The 23,889-nt window shown below is 33.9% G+C and overlaps 1 protein-coding gene across 3 annotated transcripts in view; it reads right to left on the minus strand.

Annotated features, from left to right (window-relative positions):
* The window catches only part of LOC110812908 (spatacsin carboxy-terminus protein), an 85,104-nt gene extending 63,791 nt beyond the window's left edge, over nt 1-21,313 (minus strand). For all 3 annotated transcript variants that reach the window (XM_088222177.1, XM_088222176.1, XM_088222175.1), the window contains exons 1-5: nt 21,003-21,313; nt 19,871-20,058; nt 17,356-19,629; nt 9,487-9,562; nt 6,148-6,270 (exon numbers count right to left, since the gene is read on the minus strand). In XM_088222177.1, coding sequence (XP_088078303.1) covers nt 6,148-6,270; nt 9,487-9,562; nt 17,356-19,629; nt 19,871-20,045 — 2,648 coding nt within the window. In that variant the 5' untranslated portion in view covers nt 20,046-20,058; nt 21,003-21,313. The remainder of the gene's footprint in view (nt 1-6,147; nt 6,271-9,486; nt 9,563-17,355; nt 19,630-19,870; nt 20,059-21,002) is intronic.
* Between the last annotated feature and the right edge of the window lie 2,576 nt (nt 21,314-23,889).

The raw sequence follows: 23,889 nt of genomic DNA on the forward strand, positions 1-23,889 counted from the left end.
TGAAAAGGGAAATATTAGAAGAGGAGAAACAATTACAATAATGGAGAACAAGTAATCCTCCTAAGAAAGAAGAAAGGAACACTAATAACCATCAAAACAACAATGCATCCCAGTCCCTTTGCAAAGTAGTCAAAAGAAATCCCCAACAAAACCATGAGATTTTTGCCCACAAAGTAACTAAGAAACCATTAAATTCAAAAAAGAGATATGGGCAAAGACAAATGATCCTCAAAGCACTTGGCTCCAGCCATAACACCCACAACCCAGTGAAAAGTGCACCACTCCAGAGAACACTAGCTTTCTTCTTCCACCCACCTCCTTTAAGGAACATACAGAGGAAATGCTCAAAGGAGGGGGGAACAACCTTGATAACACCAAAAGTATCAAACAGGCTATACCAAAGGCTTCAAGCTACATCAAAATGCAAGGAGACAACAATGGGACTCAGGCGCCTGAAGACTCACAACACACACATCAGAAGAAAAGGCACTGCCACGTCTGTGAATTTGCAACAACTCATTAGCATTTTGCTCTCTCTTTTTTAAAAAAATATGCAAAAAATTAAATCAAATCAAATATGCAACAAATTATTAGCTTTGAGCTGTCCAAAGCAGTTGTTCAAGCAAAAACCTTAACCTTAAAAGGGAACTTTCGGATTCCAAAAAATATTAGTAAAAGTCTCATTGTGGCAACTGGATTTATGGATGAAATGAGGAAAGGTAGACTTGCAGGTGTTCACATTACTATGAACAAGATTTTGCTAATTTAAAATTAAAACTTTTTTTAAAGAAATTCAAATTTAAAAGTATTACTTAGAAACAACTAATTTGACAATGATGTCCACCATCTTGACTGAAATAGGAAATTAATTAATCAAAACTTATGCCAACCCTCTGTATGATTTAGTTTCAAATTTTTTATTCATGACCTTAATGGAAATAACAGGTTGAGTCGCAGAGACAGATTTGAACGAAAATACCATTTGCAGCATCACTCTCTCCAGGAACCTAAATGATTTGGAGGTGCCCAAGTACATGGATTTGGTGGCCCTTTTGTCTCAGTGCTAGGTGGATCTTTCCAAGTAATATTGCCCTATCTAGTCCCTTAACAAAGATGGGAAGTTCACAGTAAAATCTCATCATATTAATCGACTCTCTCAAGAATGCTACAGCCTTTAGATTTCTGTAGAAATAAATTTGGAAGGGCAAAGCATCCCCCAATTTAGCTATTTTCATGTGGGAAGCTACATGGGGAAGAATCCTGAATATGGAAAACCTAAAGAAAAGGGGAAAAGTATCACAAGACTTCCCTTTCTATCTCCATGAGTATAAAAAACCCCAACCATCTCGTTCTTTGGTGCTAAGAGGATAGAAGATAATTTGGTTCTACATTAAGTCTTCTCAATCTGCCTTGGGTTGTCCATGGGTGAATGGCGGATGGAGTTTGGGCATTGGGTGGTTGAGAGTTTATAAATCCATAAAGAAGCTTCTTAATCTTATTCTGATGTCTATTTCTGAGTCATTTGGAAAGAACAAAATATAAGCTTTTGAGGCAGTTTGATGAGAGCAAGGAAGAGGGAAAATAATTTCTTCTTAAAGGATCAATCAACTAAGGGGTGGATTTCCTTCTTCAACCGCACAGCAAATCAAGAGAAAGAAGAAAACAAATCCTATTCCTTAATGGGAGACTGAATCTCATGAATTTTGGGAGATTATGGGAGCAATTAAACCTTTCCCAAATTGATCATAATCTTCCTTAATTCTTCCCTTAATCATCTTCATAATTAGTTAAGATCTTCTCTATCTAAAAAAGAGATCATAATCCTATTTTAGTAGGCAATCTTTCTAATTGATGCAAGTTTCTTATTCTATTCTACATTTATTTTTCTATGTAATTTTACAATTAATTGAGGAGATTGTTTTTCTTATTGTTCACATGACTTATACTATAAATAGATCATTAATTTACAGTTGTCTTAATTTAAGTTTTGAGAATAATAAAGTTACAAAGTTTTAATTTCAACTAATGAGGTTTTCTCCAATCTTCTTGTTGAGTGGGGAATTGGTGTTTAATTATCAAAGTTACTTGTAGTACTTTCATCAATTTCTTTTTTGAATTAATTTTAATTTATCAAGATTTTCCTTGTGACGTTCTAATTAATTCACTTATTCCCTATCACTTTAGTTTTCACTCTCCCATTATGTGCGGGTCAAGTAGAGAGGGTTTATTTAGAGTTTTAAGTTTTGATTTCTGATGTATATGCAGGACTTTGGATTGCGCTATTGATACCAGATTTCGCATCAATATATGTGCGATTTTTTATCATATCAGTTGATATTGGGTTCCGCATCACAATTTGTTCCCCTTCCATAGAATTAGAAATTCTTGGTTCCATTCCCCAAGAATATTTTGATAGGACATCTCATCCTTCATGATGAAGGATTTAGGGAACCTTCTTGATAGTTTATCTTATGAGCTTATTTGATAGTCAATGGACAAAACCCCCTATAAGCCTCTTAATGACATCTCTTTTTTCTCTCCAACAAATAGAAGGATGAGTGACTCAGCCAAACTATAAATGAAAAAAGTAAATGGCCACATTAAAACCTTTGAAGGCAAAGAATGCTATTAGCAAGTCCTTCATTCGTGATGTCAAGTTGTCAACATTCTATAAAGCAACATATTTGATCTCAATAAGAGGTCGCACCTTTAATTTGCATCAAGACTAGAACATTTTGCCCAAAATTAGAGAATAACTTAAGGGTATTTGGTTTCTTTTTCTGTCAAAAATGGTAAAGTTGCTCACATTAAAACTCACATTTTCTTCCCACTAAACAAAATAATTAAAGAGAAAACCAAAAGTTGCTATGGCAAATGATGATTAAAAGATATTCACGGTAGCCAACGAAATAGATGGCTTAAATAGCTAGTAGTTACATAACACACAAAAATCAGAAGGCAATCACCAGTTTGCTTCACCTATATACTCCCTCCACCCATTTTCAAGTGGGAGATGATCTAGAGCACTATTCTAGGAGGATAATTGGAGGATAATACATTAACTAATCAATCCCCTACCTCTATAATATTTCCTCAATTCACAATATACCTATTTCCAATTTTATATATCACATAAATAATACTGTGGCCTAGAACCTCTATGTTTTTATAAACCTTAATGACCGGAAACCGATAATATACTAACCCAATTAAGCTTGCTAGAAACCTTCCATTATTCCTAAAGCTAGATAACAAACTTTGAACTTTAAACCCTTTGGGATTATACACTTGCAAATCTTTTTTTAATCACATAACCAAAACCATAATTGTTATCACACTCCTTTTGCAAAATGTCTTGGAAAGCTAAAGTCCCTTCAAGGTGAAGATATTTGCATAGATCACTACTTAAAAAGGCTAAGCACTAAAGAGTTGTTGCAAATTTGCATGCATAACTGAGTTCTTTCCCCATACATTTGTGTTATGTGTAGCAAGAAAAGGGAGATGCATAACCACTTAGAAATTCTAGACGAGGATGTTCGATATGTATAGATGACTTAGATTGTTCCTCCCTCTTTGGAGTGCTTTATGAACTCGAAACTTTATGGAGAGGGGATGAGAAAAGTACTTAAAACCCTCTTTGGCAAGATGCTCTATGCAAGTTTATGGACATAATGGTTAGAACACAATCATAGGATTTTTGAATAATGAACCTTCCCGATTCAAGTTTTGTGGGAGAGGCAACAATTTTTGCCTCCTTATAGGCAAAAGCCCCCAGAAAACTTTTTGATATTTCTATCTCTTTGTCAGATAGGAATTCGTGGGGGAAGTGTGGGTTAAGCGTTGACTTTTTCTTGTTTTGGAGGCTCTAGAAGGATATTTGATCCTCTAACTTTGTAATATATTATTTATTATTTCAATTATTACTTTTTTTCTATCATAAAATCCCTATCTACATAATCCAACTTTCAGATAACTAAAATCTACTTAAATAAGCTAGATAAACCAGAGGTACCAATAATATTTTATCTCGTCTCAAAGTTCTTCTTTGAGAAGGATCTAGGAAGATATCTTATTTTTGTACATGGGTTGTAACCCCTTGATGCTTTGTTAATATATTCATACTTTTTATTTCAAATATATATATATATATCTTTTCTTATTCCTAATATTACTTCTTTTTCATCAAAAATCTACCTAAATATCCTAACTTTCGAGTAACTTCAAAACTACCGAAGTAAGATACACAAATTAAAGGTACTAATTATACCTAAGTATCAAATAGTACTTTATCCACAGAAGTGTAAGATGTGTTATAAAGTTGCTAAATCACACAGCCAGATATTTCTACATTGCGATACTGCCTAGATCCTTTGAACACGATTATTTGATATTTCTGGAGTTTCTTGGGTTTCCCCTCCTCCTGTTGAGGTTTTCATTTCTTCTGCTCCTCATGGTAATTATAAGACAAAGTTGATTAAGTCTTTAATGCACGAGATCATTTTTGCCGGATTGTGGGTGATTTGGTTGGAGATGCTAGAATTTTTAGTGATCAATTTTCTCCTCTTTTGCATCTTTGGGATAGGATGTCTTTTTTTGGTGTCTATGTAGGCTAAGGCGATGAACATTTTAAATATTGTTCTTTTTCGTTTCACTTATGGTTGGTCTGCTTTTCTTCATTTGATTTGTTTGCTTTCTTTTCTTATCTCTTTTCTTCTTTCCTTTTCTCTTTTGTGAGTATATCTAGTCCTTCATTGTTGTACTTCTTTTTCCTTCTCTATTATTACCTTTTTTCTATCGAAAGGGACAAAAAGAACAAGTTACTTCTACCTAATTCTAGTTCTATTTCAAACCCATATACCGCCTAGAAATGAAATTACAGCGAGCTATTCCTAGTTGCAATCAAATTGTGTAATGCAATCACAATTACGTTACAATCTTATTTTATCCCACGGAATAACTATTATATAGCAACCTTATTCAAGCCAGTAAATCAACGACTTGTTATTTTATTCAAAGTACTACTCTAGCTTCATTCTTATGTTTGTTAATTATTATTCTTTTTCATACTACTTATATCTCAAAAAAATTATTCTTCATACTAATTAACATTCTAATATTTTCCAGAATAAAACACAACCATATTTTCTAGAACCAAACACACCCCTAATATATTCTTGAATTCAGGCAACGAACGAAGTGCCTAACCAGTAAGGGTTGCAACTCGCCAAACAGTTTGATGATTCATATCTGGCCCAGCAAAAGCTCATTCAAATTCAATCAAAATCAATTTCAAGCTTGAAGAAATGTTGTTTTAACTACGCCAAAGACTCCACCCCGACGAATTTGGTTCAGAAGTTCATTAACATGCTTATTTATTTCCTGATATAGTAAATATATTTCAATATTATATTAAAATATACAACATAAAACATATTTAAGAGATAATTTTTTATAACTATATAGATTTGTAAAAGTAATAACTAAATCAGGTAAATAGAATGTTGAAGGAGCTCCTTATTAAGCTTATCAAGCTCGATTTAATGTAGTTTGACATTATTTGAGCTTGAATTCAAATTTATCCAGGCTCAATCTTTTGCTAAGCTTTTCTTAAAAGGAGGTCAGACTCTATATTTCCTTTAAATAAGCCATGCTCAAGCATAAAGAAAGTACAATCGAGCTTCAAGCTATACTTGGAAAGTAAAACTTTATTGGACTCAGTTTAAATTGGTATCACCACTACTAACTAGATTTCCTCATTACAGCAGCAGTAGCCTGCTAATAAGGCTCAAAATCATGGTCCAGTTCATATGTCATGATACCTTCAACATCAAACACCTACGCACCTCTGCAACTTAAGGAGTGTGATAATAAAATACAGAACCAGTATAAAACCAGCATAACCTGTAGACCATTGTGAACTGTTGATGCATAGGTGACAAAAAAGTTTGGAATTCTAGGATGTCAATTTGCATCAAAGTTGATGAACTTTCTCTTGATGAAAAAACAAAACCAAAATTAGGAGAAGAAGGTCACAGCATATTATCAGATGTCATCACAAGAACAGTTTCCAACTTTCTGGTATCATTACAAATAGAAATAGGTAGAATCCTCAGCCATACGAAGGTAAGAATCATTGAGAACTCTTACCTTGATGCCACAGAAACTTCATTATCACTACTTCTTTTTTGCACCAACAGATGGATTGCAGAAAAGAGCAACCTCAAAATGCCTTCTTCTGCGAGCTCCACGTTAACAAGCATATCCAAAGATCTATGCATCCACCAAGAAAAAAAGGAAAACCAATTACCGAAACATAGGTCACATCCAAGTAATATAAAAAAATGAAATCTAAACTTTAAGCATAACAGAAAAAAACTGTTGGAAGAATCAAATAATAGAATGTCATCAGATACAGGCCAAAAAATATCGGAATATGGATGATTTTTAAGACTTGTTGGCTGACAATAACAGGACATATGAGGAGCTCTACGTTGGTAGAACAAGAAAATAATTTTTTTTTAAATAAAAAGTGTGAAAAATGTATTAACAAGGTACCAACGAGGTTAACACCCCATATACAAAAGATTTACAATTGTGTTAGGATATTAATGACATTCCCAAAATCCTTAACCGTAACAAGGTCATGTCCTAACAAAATGGAGCTAAAATAATGTAACCACCTATCTTTCAATTTCTAAATCTTTACCTCGTTACTCTCAAAAGTTCTGCTATTTCTTTCTTTCCATAAGACCCAAAAACTAGTGAAAATAATAATCTTTACAAAATCCCTCTTTTTACAGAAACCACCCCAAGCCTAAATCTCATCCTTAACCAAACCTGCCATGACTCAATTAATACCGAGCAGCCCTTAAATCATGCACCAAAGACTATAAGCAGTAGGGCACCAAAGAAGAATTTGGTTGCAAGATTCCACATCACCCATGCATAAATAGCATCTACTAACAATTGTAACACCCCTTTTCATTAGCTTGTTGATTGTCAGGATACACTCCCTACAAGCCTCCCACGCAAAGAAGGCAATTCTAGGGGAGACCTTAGTTTTCCAAATTTGAAAAGTTGGAAAATCCCTACTCCAACTCTGCCCAGAAAGTAAAATGTGAGAGTAATATAACCTGACCGAGAAATCCCCATTGTGTTTCAGCTTCCACTGAATCTGATCGCTGCTGGTATTAACCTTTTGATCCACTAAAAGTTGCAGCAATGATTCATATTCGTGTGCTTCCCAGTCATTCAAAATTCTTGTCACATTAACCATCCAAAATACAATGTTATTGGTAGTCTTGTATGCTTCTTCAACCACCATGTTCCTAGTCTGGGCTACTGCGTAAATTCTAAGAAACCTCCTCATAAGACATCCAACCTCCAGCCACTCATCCGCACAGAAACTTATTTTGTCGCCTTTACCAAGTTTCCACTGTATAAACACTTTGAATCTCAGCCAGTCCATCAATATCTTCCTCCACAAGCCAAGCTCATGAGGTCTAATAATTCTCCCAACTATATCCCCGCTAGGAAACTCCCCCTACCTAGCCGCAATAATTTTCTTCCACATCTCATCTACCTCATTTAAATATCTCCATAGCCACTTCCCTTGGACGGCAACATTCATCTCAACAAGAGACCTAATATCCACGCCACCTTGACGAATTGGTTTCTTGACTTCTTCCCACTTAACTAAGTAATATCTTCTTTTTCCTTTCCTCATCAACCCAAAAGCGACACTGGATGGCTTGCATTCTCTTTGCCACTTTAATCAGGATTGTCAACGTATAAAGATAATAGATAGGGAGGTTGGCTAGTGTACTCTTAATAAGAGTGAGTCTACCTCCTTTCGATAGGAAGTTTCTCTTCCAACTTGCAAGTCTTCTCTCAAGAGTATCAACAACCAGTTCCCAAGTGCTAGTGTCTTTATATTTTGCACCCAAGTGGATCCCCTAATATTTAATAGGCAACTTGACAGCTTCGCAACCCATGACATTAATAAGATAGATCCCATCCTGTGTCCCCAGTTGTCACCATTTCAGACTTGCTTAAGTTAATGTTGGGTCTGGAGATAGTTTGGAAACAAAACAGGACACACCTCAAGTGAAGGAGATTTCTAACTTCCGGAAGGCAGAATATCAGTGTATCATCAGCGGAAAAGAAGTGAGAAACCTGGACAGCACTGTCACCCCTCCCCATGCTTACAGCCCTCAACAGCTGCAAGTCAGTAGCTCTAGCTAATAAACCACTCAGTGCCTCAATGACCAAGATAAATAACAAAGAAGAGAGTAGGTCACCTTGGCGCAACCTACGAGAAGCAGAGAAAAAGCTAGACAGTCGATCATTGAAAAGGACTCCAAAGGAGGTGGAAGCGATGCATGTGTGTATCCACTTCAACCATTTCTGCCCAAAGCCCATTCTTTTCAGCATGTACTCAACAAAATCCCAACTAACATGGTCATATGCCTTCTCCATGTCAAGTTTGCATAAAATTTCCTCTTTTTTACCCGAAATCAAATCATCCACCACCTCATTAGCAGTCATGACAGCATCCAAAATCTGTCTTCCACCCACCAAGCATGTTGACAGTCTCCTATGATCTCACCAAGCACCCTGAACAGTCTATTTGCCAAAACTTTTGCAATGAGCTTGTACATGCATCCCACCAGGCTAATGGGTCTAAAGTCTTTTATATCCTTGGCACCTTTCTTCTTAGCAATCAAAACAAGAAAAGCAGTGTTTAGAGATTTCACAAATTTGTTTGATTCACGAAACTCCCTAAATATATCCATCATTTCACTCTTGATAACATGCCAGAAGTCCTGCAAAAACTTCATATTAAACCCATCCAGGCCTGGTGCCTTATCCCCATTACACATATTTAAGCTGTCCAGCACCTCAATTTCAGTAAATTCCACCTCAAGGAGCTGCCTACTTGCATCACACAGATTCTTGAACTGTAAGTCATCCAGTCTAGGCCTTCTCCCCCACTCCTCATCCAAACCAGAAAAAAAATCCTTAGCAGCCTCCCTCATCTAGTTGTTACCCACAACTTTCTTTTCATCAACCCAAAGCTCCTCAATGTAATTGCATCTTCTTCTATAGCTCGCCAAAGCATGAAAATATTTCACATTGCGATCTCCCATAAATCCTAACTTTGATAGGTTTAAAAAGCATTGTTCCAGATCCTAATTTTGTTATTAGGATTCAACCACCATACTCTAGCAAGGATTCAAGAGACCTTATTGGCATTTGTTAGAGTTGTAAATATTTCTATATATGGGTTGTACTCTCTTGGTGCTCTTTGAATATAAATCACTTTTTTATTCTCAATAAAAAAATTCCTTTTTGTATTTACTATAATTTGGAAGAAAAATATAAACCTGAAACTGCATGCAAAGATAAAAGCATGACTAGGAAAATATTCAGCAACTATTTGGTATAATTATGTGAACATTGAGCACGATGTATATAGAAGCTTACTCATTTATCTCATTGAATTTCAAGTAATCCAAGGCCATTTGCAGTCGACGCATCCGAGAAATTTTCAGGTCCCAACCTGACATGGCAGTGATCCATACAACATCTCAGGTACATCGGAAATGTGCTTGGTCTTATAAAGAAAAGGATAAAAAAAATCCATACAAATGAAATTGTGATATTTGGACAGATTTGTTTGCAGTTATCACCGTGAAAAGGACAGTTGAAAATTAAAATAAGTTGGCAGAAAATTTTGCCACATGATTTTCATCTCACTTGCACAGCCAAAATAGTTTTGTCCAAACAGCCAGAACATAGAAATATGAGAATAATGCATTTAATTAAAGAAGTCGAAATTACTTCATGTATGGGTCTTATCATAGTTCAAAAGCCAATTCCTCCCTACAGCTTAAACATCAACTAAAACACTACGAAAATTCTCATCTATAATATCAATGAATAGTTGAAATTTTGGATTTACAAGCCACAACCACAAAACCAATCAGATTCCACAGAATAGAGTAATCAACCAAGATCTATCTTATAGCCACGTTCCTGCACAACATTGCATGGCATCATTATCCATGAATTGCAGTGAGAAAAATTGCCCTCGCATGCAGCACCAGTAGTGCTTCTCCACAAACAAACCAAGAAGTGAACACAGAATCCACGGAAAATAAGGACATAAAAGCCACTATGTAAGCACCACCGAAAGGTGGAAAACCATTAAGATGTGAATCAATTAACTCGTATTAAGTTAAAAATACAAAAGTCTTTCCGAGTGTGACTACAAACTAAATCAACTCATAAAAGAAGTAGAAGTTTGCTCTACCATCTTGCAAAAAGTAGCTGAAGAACCAATTATATTCTGAACAAATAGGTCCAAATGTCTTCAGTAAAGTTTCATGTACAATACAAAATTTAGTTGTAGCATTAGATAAATCTATCTTTTTTTCCAATACACCACATCTATTATCCTTTCAAAATATTTTTTTTTGCTCCCTTCCAACTACACAAAATACAGCACAGATAATCAGATCAATAAAATGATCCGTGTTTATCTAGAATAAAAATCCAAAATATATTAACTTCAAAAGAACAAATAGATTTACCAGATCATGTGTGGTCTCAAAGGTTTGGAAGTACTTATCAGCTTATGTTAGAATCTAGGCATCTAAGAAATTACATAAATAAAGATGATTACATGGAGATAATTATTGGCTTTGAAACAAATTTCACAGAAAAAAGCTTGTGCCTTTCCAATTTTCATTTAAAAGGAAAGAATAACCATTCCATTGAGCCATAACCATCTTCCAAATAACAAGCATTTTATGCATAGAAGGAAGGCTATCTCCCAAGTTCAATCATTATACCTACCTTTTGCCCCTCTAGAAGTGGGAGATGGCTCTAGAGTATTGTTTTGGGAGGACAATTGGATTGGGAAAAATTCCTTGGCCAGTCACCTCCCTTGTTTATATAATATATCCACTAGACATAATGCTCAAATTTCTTGTTTTGTAAAATCCAACAAATGGCAATATAGCCTAGGTTTTTCACTTTCTTCTTCACCCTACTGACAGGGAGACTCGAGACCTATTAACATTGCTAAATTGTTGGAGACAATTAAACTCAATCCACAGCCTGATACTAAATTTGGACTCGGGCATTCTCAGGATTAGATACAGGGTAAGTCCCTTTTTAACCATATCAACCATAACCCTAATTGCTACCGACTCCTTTTTGCCAAGTCATTTTGGAAGGCTCAGGTACCCTCAAAGGTAAGGGTGTTTCCATGAACTGCTATTCTTCAAAGATTCAATACTAATGGCATGCTGCAAGTGCAAGCCAAGTCGCGCTTTTTCACCATTATCTGTATAATGTGTCATAAGGAGAGGAGACCCACTCCTATTTGTTCTTGTAATGTGACATGCCTAGAAACTGTGACAAGACTATCTGACCTGTTTTGTTCAGCCTACGCCCTCCACCGTCAGTGGAGAGCTTCATGAGCTCATGTATACACAAGGAGGGGCTTCCAGAGGTAGCAAAATCCCTGCGGAGAGGAGTAATTATGGACATTATGGACATTATGGGTCGGAAGAGATCGGCAGATTTTTAATTTTGCCCAGTCAAGATTTATGGTAACAAATTAAATTTTTTGCCACACTATGGGCCAAATGACATTGTATGGTATATGCCTTAATTGTTTTTTGAATCTTCTAACTGAAGGTTCGAGGAGATATTTTATTTTCAACCAATGTAAATTTGTTCTTCCTTCTCAATAATACTTCTTTTTCTATCACAAGGAAGTTTTTACAGCATGAAATCAAAACATCATACCCATATTTAAGTATAAAATATATCAGCTTTGAAATATTAATTGCATGATATTTAAGCAAAACATCACAAGAATGTTTTCCTTTGTGACATCAAACAATGTACACTATCTAATTATGTAAGAATCCGACTTCTTGTAGAGATCCAATTCGTAGATAAATTAGTATCTTAAAATCTCCATATATATAAGAATTATAGTCAATTTTCATAACTATGATATCTTTTCATTTCTGAACTTATTTAGTTTCATACTAAAACTCTCTAATTTTTTCCTATACATATTTAAAACTTTGTGAATTAAGTATTATGAATAAAAATTTAATAAACAGAAAATTTGACTACAAATTTTCATAATATAAAAGCAGGATCTCTTAACCTAAAAAAAGAAAAAGAGAAAATTCTTTTTTTCTCTCTCTCTTGTCGATGACCAAATACTGGATGGACACAGCAAGAACTAGTGATCTCTTTGAATTCACATATCGTTCGAATTGAATTATTTCTATCAAACCACTCGAATCAAAAGCCACCCAAATTTCGATTAGCAGCCATAGCTAAATAGAAGCAACTATATTCAGTAGTTTCAATCGGTCAAGATGTTTATCAGTGGAAGAGAGAGAGAAGAATACATCATTGTAAAGGTCACCCAACCAAGTGCCACAGGCCTAAAAGTTTGAACTTGGAAGGCCAAAAATAATCTGGTTATATTGTGACTTATTAACTTTATAACAAATGATATTTGTGAGAATTTTTTGTTGTACAAAACAGCACAAGAAATTTAGGAAGCAACCAATGACTTCTACCTAAGCAAAGAAACCACATCAGAAATTTTGCAATTGAATCTAACCTCCATGACCCATGACAAGGAGATCTATCCGTAACCCATTATTACGGTATGCTTACTCGTCACTGGCAATGGCTCATTGTCTTTGAAGAAATAGTGTAGAACTATTCAGATGATTTAAAATGGTACAGAGAAATTTTAGAAAGAAAAAGATATTTTCAATTTCTCATGGGATTGATAAAAATCTGGATAAGGTATAAAGAAGAATACTCGGAATGAAACCATAACCTGGTATTCATGAAATATTTTCCAAAGCAGTGAGAGAAGAAATTGAAAAAAAAAAGTAATGTTGGGAGATGAATTCACAAGTGATGCTACGAAGCAAAACTTTGTCTTTGTTGCCTGAAACCCTCATCCCAACTCAAGCAATCAATAAAGAGAGGGAATGCCTAGGTGTGACCATTCTAGAAAACTAGATTACACTTGAGACAATTGCTGGAAAATTCACAGAAAAACAACTGATTTGAAAACCACAAAATCAACGATAGATAAAGAAAGTAAGGGAAATCATTTCTTTATTGATGAAAGTATCTCCACTAAGGAATCATACCCATTCAACAAAAAGCATACAGAAACCCTCCAAAAAATTGTTCCGACATGAAAACTCCATCAATAGAAACATAAAGTTTGGGATAACAACTGAAAAAGACAATTCTTTAAGCATTTTTAATGCTACTTCAAGAAATCAAGATACTTGGTTCATGGACTCAAGAGCATCTAACCACATGATGGGAAATAAAACATTATTTCAAGAATATATTCCATGCAAACAGAACCTTACCATAAAAGTAGCATACATATGTCACTCAAGAGTGGCTAGAATATGTGATATCCTCATCTCAAAGAAGTTAATTTTAAAGAGAGTAATTCATGTACCTAATTTGGACTGCAACTTGTTATCAGCAAGCAAACTTACCCAAAATCATAATTGTATTACTAAATTGTCCTTAAACTTATTGGAATTTCAGAATCTGAATTCTAGGATGACGATTGACAATGCTAAGATGTACTCCGGACTCTTTCTCTTCAAGAATAATGGATTTTTGAGGACACAATCTCATAATGCAGTAAGTGTTGAGTCTCAAAATAGTCCAATTTACTTATACAATCTTATTACAATGACATTATTGATTGGGACACCAAAACTTTGTATACATTCAAAAATTGTTCCCTTTTTTGTTTAAAAATAAAAATTTGAAAAACTTTCATTGTAAAGTGTGTCAATTATCAAACATAAACGTACTATATATCTCACAATATTCTACAAAGTTTCTAAACCATTTCCTATAGTACATAGTGATGTCTGGGAGCTATCTAGAATCAACAATATTACTGGTACTAGATACTTTATATCCATTGTAAATGATCATACAAGAAGTATATGACTATTCCTCATTAAAGAAACATTAAAAACTGATTATGTAATCAAAAAATTCAACAACATGGTTCAAACTCAAGTTCAGGCAAAAATACAAGTGTTAGAGATAAGCAATGCATAAGAATCCTTTAAAAAAGAGTTGGAAATATATCTTGAAAAAGAGGAGATTGTTCTATCAAATTTCATGTGTTCATGCCCCTCACCAAAATGGGATAATCGAAAGAAAGAATAGACATCTCTTAAAAGTGGTATGGGTCCCTCATGTTTACAACTCAAGTTCCAAAATTTTTGAGAAGTTGTTTTAATTGCAACTTACTTTATCAATAAAATGTTTTCTTACATCCTTAAGCTTCAAATACCCTACCATGTTCTACTCTAATACTTTCTTAACATTCGACATCTATGTACCCTACCCATTCAAAGTTCTTTGTTGTTCAACTTTTGTTCACATACACAACTACCACAAAAGCAAACTAAACCCAAAATAAATAAAATACATCTTTGTTGCGTATTCATTAAACCAAAAGGGATATTATTATTATTTACCAATCACTTTGAACTTTTATAACTCCATGGATGTCATATTTCATGACAATCAATCATATTATAAAATTAGTATTCAGAAGGAAAAGAATACACAAGCATCTCAAGTTTAGAACTCTACCATTCAATATCTCATCCTCCTCTGATTGAACATATTCAATCTCCAAAACACATAGATCAAGATGAGACACTTGTACCTAAACCTACTCACCATACTGAAAAACCTAAACTTCATATCTACACCAAAAGGTACAAAAACTAAGAGAAAGAGTCACAACCACCTTATCAGAGTCATGAATCCAATCCAAATCTAAATCCAACATCACTGAATACTTCAGGTAATCCAAGTTCAAATCTCTCTATTCATAATTTGTATGATAATATACCTATTGCTTTAAGAAAACAAAAAAGAGCATGCATTGATCATCCAATTCACAATTATATAAAGGTCTTTCATCAACTCACCAAGCATTATTAGCAATATTGATAAAATATAGATACCAAGTACGATATATGAAGCACTAAAAGTTTCCGAATGGAAAACTGCAATTATGGAATAAATCCAAGTCTTAAAAAAGAATGAGACTTGAGAAATAGCAGAATTACCACCCGGAAAACACCCAATTGGCTGTAAATGGGTATTTATAATCAAGTATAATGCTGATGGTAGCATCAACAAGTTCAAATCTCGATTAGTAGCCAAAGGCTTTACTCAATCTTATGAAATCGATTACTAGAAGACATTTGCACCAGTAACAAAGTTTAACACAATCTGGGTACTAATGTTTCTAACTGCCAATCTAGATTGGCCACCATTCCAACTAAATGTGAAATCCAACTTCTTATAAAAGTTCAATTCCTGTACAAATTAGAATCCTCGGGGAAATTTTCCTATAAAAAAAGATCATAATCAACTTCCATAACTAGGAAAGTTTTTCCTTTTATAAGTCTAATTTGTATTTATTTTTTTATTAAAACTCTTTATAATTTTCTCCTATATATATTCAAATGTTGTAAATTAAGTATCATGAATAAAAATTAAAAAAACAGAAAATTTGATTACAAATTTCAAATTGAGATAGAATTTTTGTAAAAATAACCTATGCCCTCTGCAGTTCATCATTTGTGTCATATTTTCCTGTCAATTTTTATGTTTTTTTTTAAATAAAAGTGTTGTTAATTTACAGGTACCAAGGGAGTACCACCCATTTACATTATATTTACAGCTCAATCAAATGGTCCATGACACTGTCAATATCATCAATTCTATTGATGTCATGACCCAAAAAAATAAAACCAAAAGTATATATCTATCTATCCCTAATGTTTGAAAAATCATTTTCAACCCCATCAAAAGCTCTAGAATTCCTCTTTCCATACAACCCAAAAAACATATAGGAGCATTAAGTATCTTTTCTTTTTACATAGCCCAATCCATGCCTAGAGTTCATCACTCATTGATCCAGCCATGACCCACTTTATTACCAATAGCCCATAAATCAAGGACCATAGTTGATATACCATCTGTCAACTTTTATGTTAATAACATCATTATAGGACTCCTTCAAAATCCTTACTTCCATCACACCACACAATGTCTTTTAAAATCTTTATCAAGAGGAATCCCACATGGAAGGTTGAACGCTCATGCAAAGAAGTCACTATTTAAACATCCTAATAGCTCAAACATCACCACTAATGTAAATCAACTATGGAAACTTCAAATATGCATCCCTTAACATTACAAGTGCAAAAAGTGGCATACAGTAGCAAAAGTATGATTGAAAAGAATAGCAAGCATTACCACTAACGAAAATTTCAGAAAGATTGCTTCTAATCTCTACGTTTTGCTGGGGGACAAAGTGCTCTTTGTGGCTCCTATTTGGGTTAAAGCATATCATCTCTTTCAGAGAGTCTATTTAGCTATTCTGCAAGGGGATTAGCTGCTATTCCGTATTGATTTTAGTTATCCGTTTGCATTTCAGTCTTTTTCTGTTTTCTTCTCCTTTGTATTATTGTTGGAATATTCCTTATAATTTTTCTTTTTATATTATCCTTTTCTCCCTTTCTATTAATTCTTGTTTTACCCCTTAAAAAAATAATGATGGTAGCTTCTTGCTCAATTTCTCAATCTCTGAACAATAGCGTACCACTAGCATCTTACTGCACTTTTTTTTTTAAATATTACTGCACATGTTTTTTCTTTAAATATTACTGCATATGTTCTTTTGAGATCTAATAGCATTTAACTAATTAATAAGTCCAAGAAAATCTATTCCAATCTATTAGTAACTTGGAGAACTTTTTTTGAGAAAATGATTGCATCTTGTATATATTTTATAGAACTGTTTAATTCAAAGTGTTAATGCATATACATTTCATCGCTTTTTAAAGCAATCATTATGAACAGAACATTAAGATGTGCATGCCTACCTGCCCAAATTCTAATCTAATCATAACCTAACTCCAAATAAGCCCCAGAAAAAAAGATCATGTATACTTTAATGCAGCTAGAATAAATATAGATAGCAAATTCAAGTAGAATATTCTTTCTACCTGTCAAGTGATAGATCATCAGCTAACACCAAGCAATAAAGCAGAGAAAGAGAATAACAAAAGAAAGTTTAAGCACTCAGATGTGACTAAATGGAAATAGCTCTCTGGATAGGGACTAAAAAGAAGTTGATGCACCAAACAGTAAAAAATATCAAGAAAATAAAATCATCAGTTCCGATCAGATGCTAGAAATGGACAATTAATTGAATATTATCCTCACCATTTTCCAAACATACACAGTCTGCTTTTTCAGGGCCTTCAAACAAAAGAACTCTATCCAAAATCTCAACTTGCCATGGTGAGCATGAACATAAATAAGGCTGGTTCAGTTGTGACATTTCTAATTGACTTCCAATGCCTGTATTCCTGCTTGGCTGTTGGTGTCCACTGATCTCAAGAGGAAGGAAATCAGATGGAACTGAAACAGAGGGTAGAAATACTGAAAGACCACATTTAGTTACCAAATAAATATAACCCTGGAAACTGCAGCCCACAGCTTCTCCAATAGAAACTTCTTTTCTACCTTGGACATGAGTGATGTCGCACATCGAATTTTTAGTAACTGACATATCAATAGGCAGATTTAAGTGAATGATCTGAGCACTTCTTTCATCTTTGCTATTACAATTTCTATTTAGCCGAGTGATTCCGAAAGGGGAGAAACATATACAATCATCTCCTCCAAACCTATCAGAAGGAAGAAATATTCTTCTGATGGGGTATGATTGTGTTTCAGAAACATTAAACCTTTGACTATTTAACCTTGACTGAGCAGAAAAACCATTCAATCGCTTATCCCCCCAGTCCCCTCTCCCATGCAGATAGCTTTTTCCAAGTGTATGAACCATATTACCTCCTACATTACCAGAGATGAAAATTTCTCCACTCCCTTTAGATAAACTATTTAAATCATGATGCTTTGCAAGATTAGGATGCATCCTTTGGTTGCCTATGTGCAACCCAGCAACGTTCCAACCAACTAACATACCCAACCCTGAGTACTGAAAATTTGGAAGCAATCTCTCATATGCGTAGTGCTCATTGGGAACATGGTCTCCAGCATTTATAACATATATTACCCCATATTCATCAATTGAAGCTAAAAATGAGCTATCCAAAGAGACAATTAACCTTCTAAACATTCTTCTGACACAGCAATTGGCAAGATAACATGTAGACTCACAACTAACTTCACTGACCTGTTTATTTTGTTTATCAGCACCTAGTGTGGATTTTTCTCTCCCCCGCATACTCATGGAAGGATTTAATCCATAAGTCTGTAAGATATTTACATGGGAGATATATTCCCCAGATGTTGCACCATAAAAAAAAATTTCACCAGCAATATTGAGACAGACAAGAAGGCTATCAGAAAACTGAAAGTCTGTCCACTCAGTAGCTTCACGATCAACAAAACTTTCCTTGAGCTTCATGACAGAAACCCACTGCATTCCCTGGCTATGTAACTGGGAAACAATAATCACATTGCTGCTACTGCTGGCTTCAGTATTATCACTTTTACCCACAGATGAAGGGTTCACCAATTTGAAAAAGAATCCTACTAAGCGATGTGAATTGCTGGAGAATACTCTGGTGCACCTAAATAAATTGTTTACACAAGCATCTACGTCTCTGGACAAAACATCAGCATCAAAAGTTTTGGCACATGAGATCAAATTTGACTTCATACGCAGGTTATTCTCCAGATCCTTTTCCTCTGACAACTCCTTATTTACGACAGAGCTTCCTCGAGAAAGGAAATCTGAAAGTAGTAAATTATTACTATCCAAGATGCTAAAGGAAACAACCTTCGCAAAACCAGGAAATGATGTCTTATCTGGGAATCTTGTCCAAATGTAACCTTCAGATTGAGCAGTATCTGCCTTGGTAAAAAATGATCGCAACCACCTCTTCGAAGCATTAAATCTGGATGAAGTACCATAGTCAGTGTTTTTACATGTCTTATGCAACCCTCCCCTGTTCCTATTCGCATTTTTTTCATCCATAACATTTCCAAAGGCATCAGGACACAAATTAATATAATCCTCTCCCTCTACAGTTCGAGCTGATGTAGAAGGTCCCCACTCAACCCAACTCCCTTGCCTAAACTCAACCTCCGGCATAGGTGTGGTCATTTTTTCACTAGTTTCATCAAGAGAAGAAAAGGCATGGACTGTGACGCCATGGTTGCCAGACACAAATAATAATTCCCTAAACGAAACATCCTCGTGCTGATTATAGGTATCTCCACATACACCCCAAGCCAGTGAGTTTACATCAGAAATAAAAGGGTAACTATTAGCTTTTGAAACTTTACTATCAAGAGAAAAACCATTACTAAAATCAATTACTGATCCAGAAGGGCACGGAATACTGTCCATTGAATCTGACCTACTAGGTGTTGTCAAGACTTGTGAAAATGAAGCTGAGGAACGTAGATGTTCAGAACTTTCAACATAACAAATTTCTGGAACCATATTGTCAACAGGGTCATCTGTATAAAAGAAACACGAGAAAGATCACATTGAGGGAGAAGATAAAATAACTGCAAATAGGATCACTATTGAAACAGATAAGGTAAGATAAATACACACAGTGATAAAATAACTGCAAATAGGATCATTATTGAGACTCATAAGGTAAGATAAATACACACAGTGAACTAAACCAAATTTCAACCATGTGGAAAGTAAAAACAAAATAGTGGAAGAGCATGTCATGTAATAGATATTCACCTTTAGTCAGAGGAAGAAGCAAAGCTTCACATTGATATGAGAGCAATAGTAGTTGCTCTCTTGTTGGAGAAATGAAAGCTTCACGAAATTCTGACAATTTGAGCTGGAATTTAGATGGGACCCATTTGCAGAGTTGCAGTATTGCAGGAACCTCGCCAGCAAAAGAGCCATCCATTCTGATTTTATAACTGAAAAACCAAACCAAAATTAAAACATAAGAATGTTGAAGGAAGGTTGCAGTATCAAGTTCATTAATACATCAAGAATGCAAAGACTGCAATATGCCTATCTCATTAGCCAATCTAGGTAAAATAAAGAAAACTGCACGCCTTTATTAAATTCAAATATTGTGAATTAAAAAATCAGATAACGGAAGAGCAAAGAACTCATCTCTTTATTTTTTGAGAAGAAATCCATTTCTAGACAATCCATGTATTTATCTATGCACATGTTCCATGTAGTTATGCATACGTAATCTCTATAATATATATATATATATATATGTCTACATATCTAGATATGAATATAGAATCCTTACTATAGTCTACAGGGGTTAATAAAGTAAACTTTAGTGAACAACTCAAACTAATGACTTTTTCCAACGAATTATAAACTATCCACCTTCTAATATCTTCATAACTGATATTACAGAAACAAACCAACTTGTCAGAAACCAGTGCATAGTAAAACATAATATCAATTTATAGTCAATAAATCAAAGGAGAAGACAAGGGAAATGCGAAACAATGATCAAGTACTGCAGAAACGAATTACTTTTCAGTAAACTGTCAATTGATAATCTATAAAAACGCATCAGGAAAAAGAATCTTCTAAAGACTAAAAAGCACCATCTAGGCGCAAAAAACTAAGTTGACAGTACTTGCACAGGCGTATAACAGTTAATTAAATAGATTAATAAAATTTCAACTAATTTCAGTATTTCGAAATCAAACTTGAAAGATGAAGTGAACTTTTTTGTTCCAAAAAGCAAAGTTATAAGCAACAGAGAATCACAATGAAAGCATAACTGATCTTCAGAGGCACAATCAGATTGAAAATACAAGGAGAGTCTTATCAAAACCCTAACACATCACGAAAAGAACTACAATAATAATCTGAAAATGATAGATACCTGAGACCTTGAAAACAGGATTTAATTGACAGTCACCATCTCTGCAAATTGCAGGAGCTTTTCTCCGCTGTTTACAGCTTTCACTTTCTCTGTAAACTAATTTGTTTTCTTTGATCTGTAGACTGTCTTTCCGGCGACCAGAAGCGGATAGAAAGATGTTTCCGATAGAGGAGAAGTTGGTTTCTTCAGCGGATTCGAAGGTGCGCTCTCGAGGTAAGGAAAAACACAGAGGACGAGAGAGGGAAGCAGGAGAATCGCGCATGGACCTTTTTGTCCTTTCGTAAGAAATCACGCTGGTTCTGATCTGACCCGAGGATCCGAATCAAAATTTATGACGTTTTATTTTGTTTTAAGTGATATTTACGATTTTATATTTTACATGTAAATGATAATAAAAAAAAAATGTCAGACTCGTTTTTTTCAGTTTCTATGTATTTATTATTTATTTATTTATAAAAATACATAAAAATGATAATATAAGTAAATTATTTTATAACTATTAAAATAATATTTTAAATTTTAATTCATCTGTCTCTTAATATTAAAGAATTACATAAATTTATAAGTAAAATATACAAATTTAAAATATTTTTATTTACCCAATGAAGTCTTAATTTTTTTAAATAAAAACAATCATAAAAATTATATTAGTAATATAATAACAAAGTCTATGGTTACTGAAATTATAATAAATTGATATAATATGATTGAAATGTAATTGTTATTATATTAGGAATTATTTTTATGAGTGTTATTATTAGATTATATTAGTAATATAATAATAAAGTTGATTTGTTCATTTAACCAGATTATAATAAGTATATGGAACAGGATCCAAAACTAATTGTCATTATAATAGTAACCATTATAACGCTTGGTTTTTTTCTTTGATGAATTATTATGAAGCATAGTTGTTACTTAGATTTAGTTGACCGTATGACAATTTTAACAAAATTATAATTATAAGATATCAAGTAATTAAATTTATATAAAGGTTCATAAACTATTATCACAGTTTATTTTATAACTATATATTTTGGTTCTTTTTAATTATACCATCAACTTTACAATGAATAATAAATATATTCTCATATATAAAAAAAATTATTAAAAAAAAAGATAAAATTAGTTCATTCACTGTTTTATCTAAAATAATATTTTTTATTTTCAGATTAGTTAATTCACTGTTTCATCTAAGAATAATATTTTAAATATTTATCATATATTTAAAGTTTTCATTACTGTCATAAAATTATTTCACTAATTTGAAATTGTTAATTTTCTTTTGTCAAAATGATTGCAAAAATACATTAAATTCACTTTTTTCAACCAAATAGAATAAAGAAATATATTATAGTCATCTTAATAAATTATAATTTGATTTCAACTATAGTTCATTAATCAATATTTATAACGGTTTATATATAATTTTTAAAGAAAAAATATAGAAACTTAAAATATTTCAAGAATTGTATAATAATGTCATAGATAACTAAATAAATCTTCATATACCACCAAATGGTAAACATTAAATTAGTGGAAGCTAAGATTCCCAACCTTCAATAAATTTCTTGTTGGCAAAGTATCCTATTACCAATGAATGCCTAGTGTTCCCAAGATTATTTTGGCAAGATATTGTCACTATTGCGATGAATACATTAATGCTTCTGTCAATAAGGTTATAAATACTTTGTTGCTTAAGGTAATTGGTTATCTCATAATCTCTTCACCCATAGAGAAAAGGATCAAATGATGTTTGAAACATCTAACTTTACGTTCTACCAAAGAAAAAAGGTTATAAGAAAACGAATTGATAAAGAAAGTATTTTATCTAGGTGTTTATGAGGCGTTTTGATGAGTAACATGCCATTGCTAGATGAAGAAGTCAGGGGATACTAAAATATATCTTAAGTACCATTTGTTAAATTAATAAAACATACTATATGGTTAAGTCCAACTTAGATTATTTTGATCCATTAATTAAAACATCGAGTAATCGCTATTTTAGCTTGAATTAATTCATAATGTTTAACTACATAATCGATAATTAAATTCCTTGGTTGGTTACCAAAGTTCCAAGTTATTAACTAAACTTCTAAATTATGTAATTTGGTCTACATAGTCCATACATAATTAAAATCTTTAATCAAATTCAGTACTTTAAAATTAATAATGTCATTAGTTAATATATAAGATTAACATAAACACTAATTACAAGATTTTTATGTCACCGTACCCTTCTTATAGGCATTTAACTGGAGCATATAACTTCATTTAATTTAGATAAACACATTATTGTATAATATTAGGAACACCCACAACAGCCACAAAGGGAGTTGTGCGCAGTTCCACTTCCTACTCAACTTCCTATTTTCCATGGATGTCATCAGTGATATAACAGCTGTAGCACCCGGAAAGGAGGAAAAAAAAAAAAAAAAAAAAAAAAAAAAAAAAAGGGAAGGCCACGTCAGCAGCCACGTCAGCAAGCCCGGTCAGCACCCGGCCAACCAGGGCCTGCCACGTGGCAAGACCGCGTCACTCCAAAAGGAGCCACGTTGGCGATCCGCGTGGGTGCGATCCGACGGCCCAGATCAATCACGCGATCGGACGGCCCAGATTCAATCGCACGGACGGCCCAGATTCAATCAAAAACGAACGGCCCAGATTAAAACAAAATGAACGGCTGTGATCAAAAGGCAAGGGGTTATAAATAGAACCCCCACACCAGACCACAAACCCTAGCCGCCAGCCGCTCGCCGGAGAAGACGAACCAGAGACCGACCGCTGCCACCCGCCGCCACTCGCCGCCGCACCGGGGAAATTTCCGACCGCCGATCGAGGTAAATTTCATACCCCCGACTCGTTTTTCCCCACTGATTCCTCCTAT

This window comes from Carica papaya, chromosome 6, assembly GCF_054855325.1.
Source record: "Carica papaya isolate Zhongbai chromosome 6, ASM5485532v1, whole genome shotgun sequence".
NCBI classification, from domain to species: domain Eukaryota; kingdom Viridiplantae; phylum Streptophyta; class Magnoliopsida; order Brassicales; family Caricaceae; genus Carica; species Carica papaya.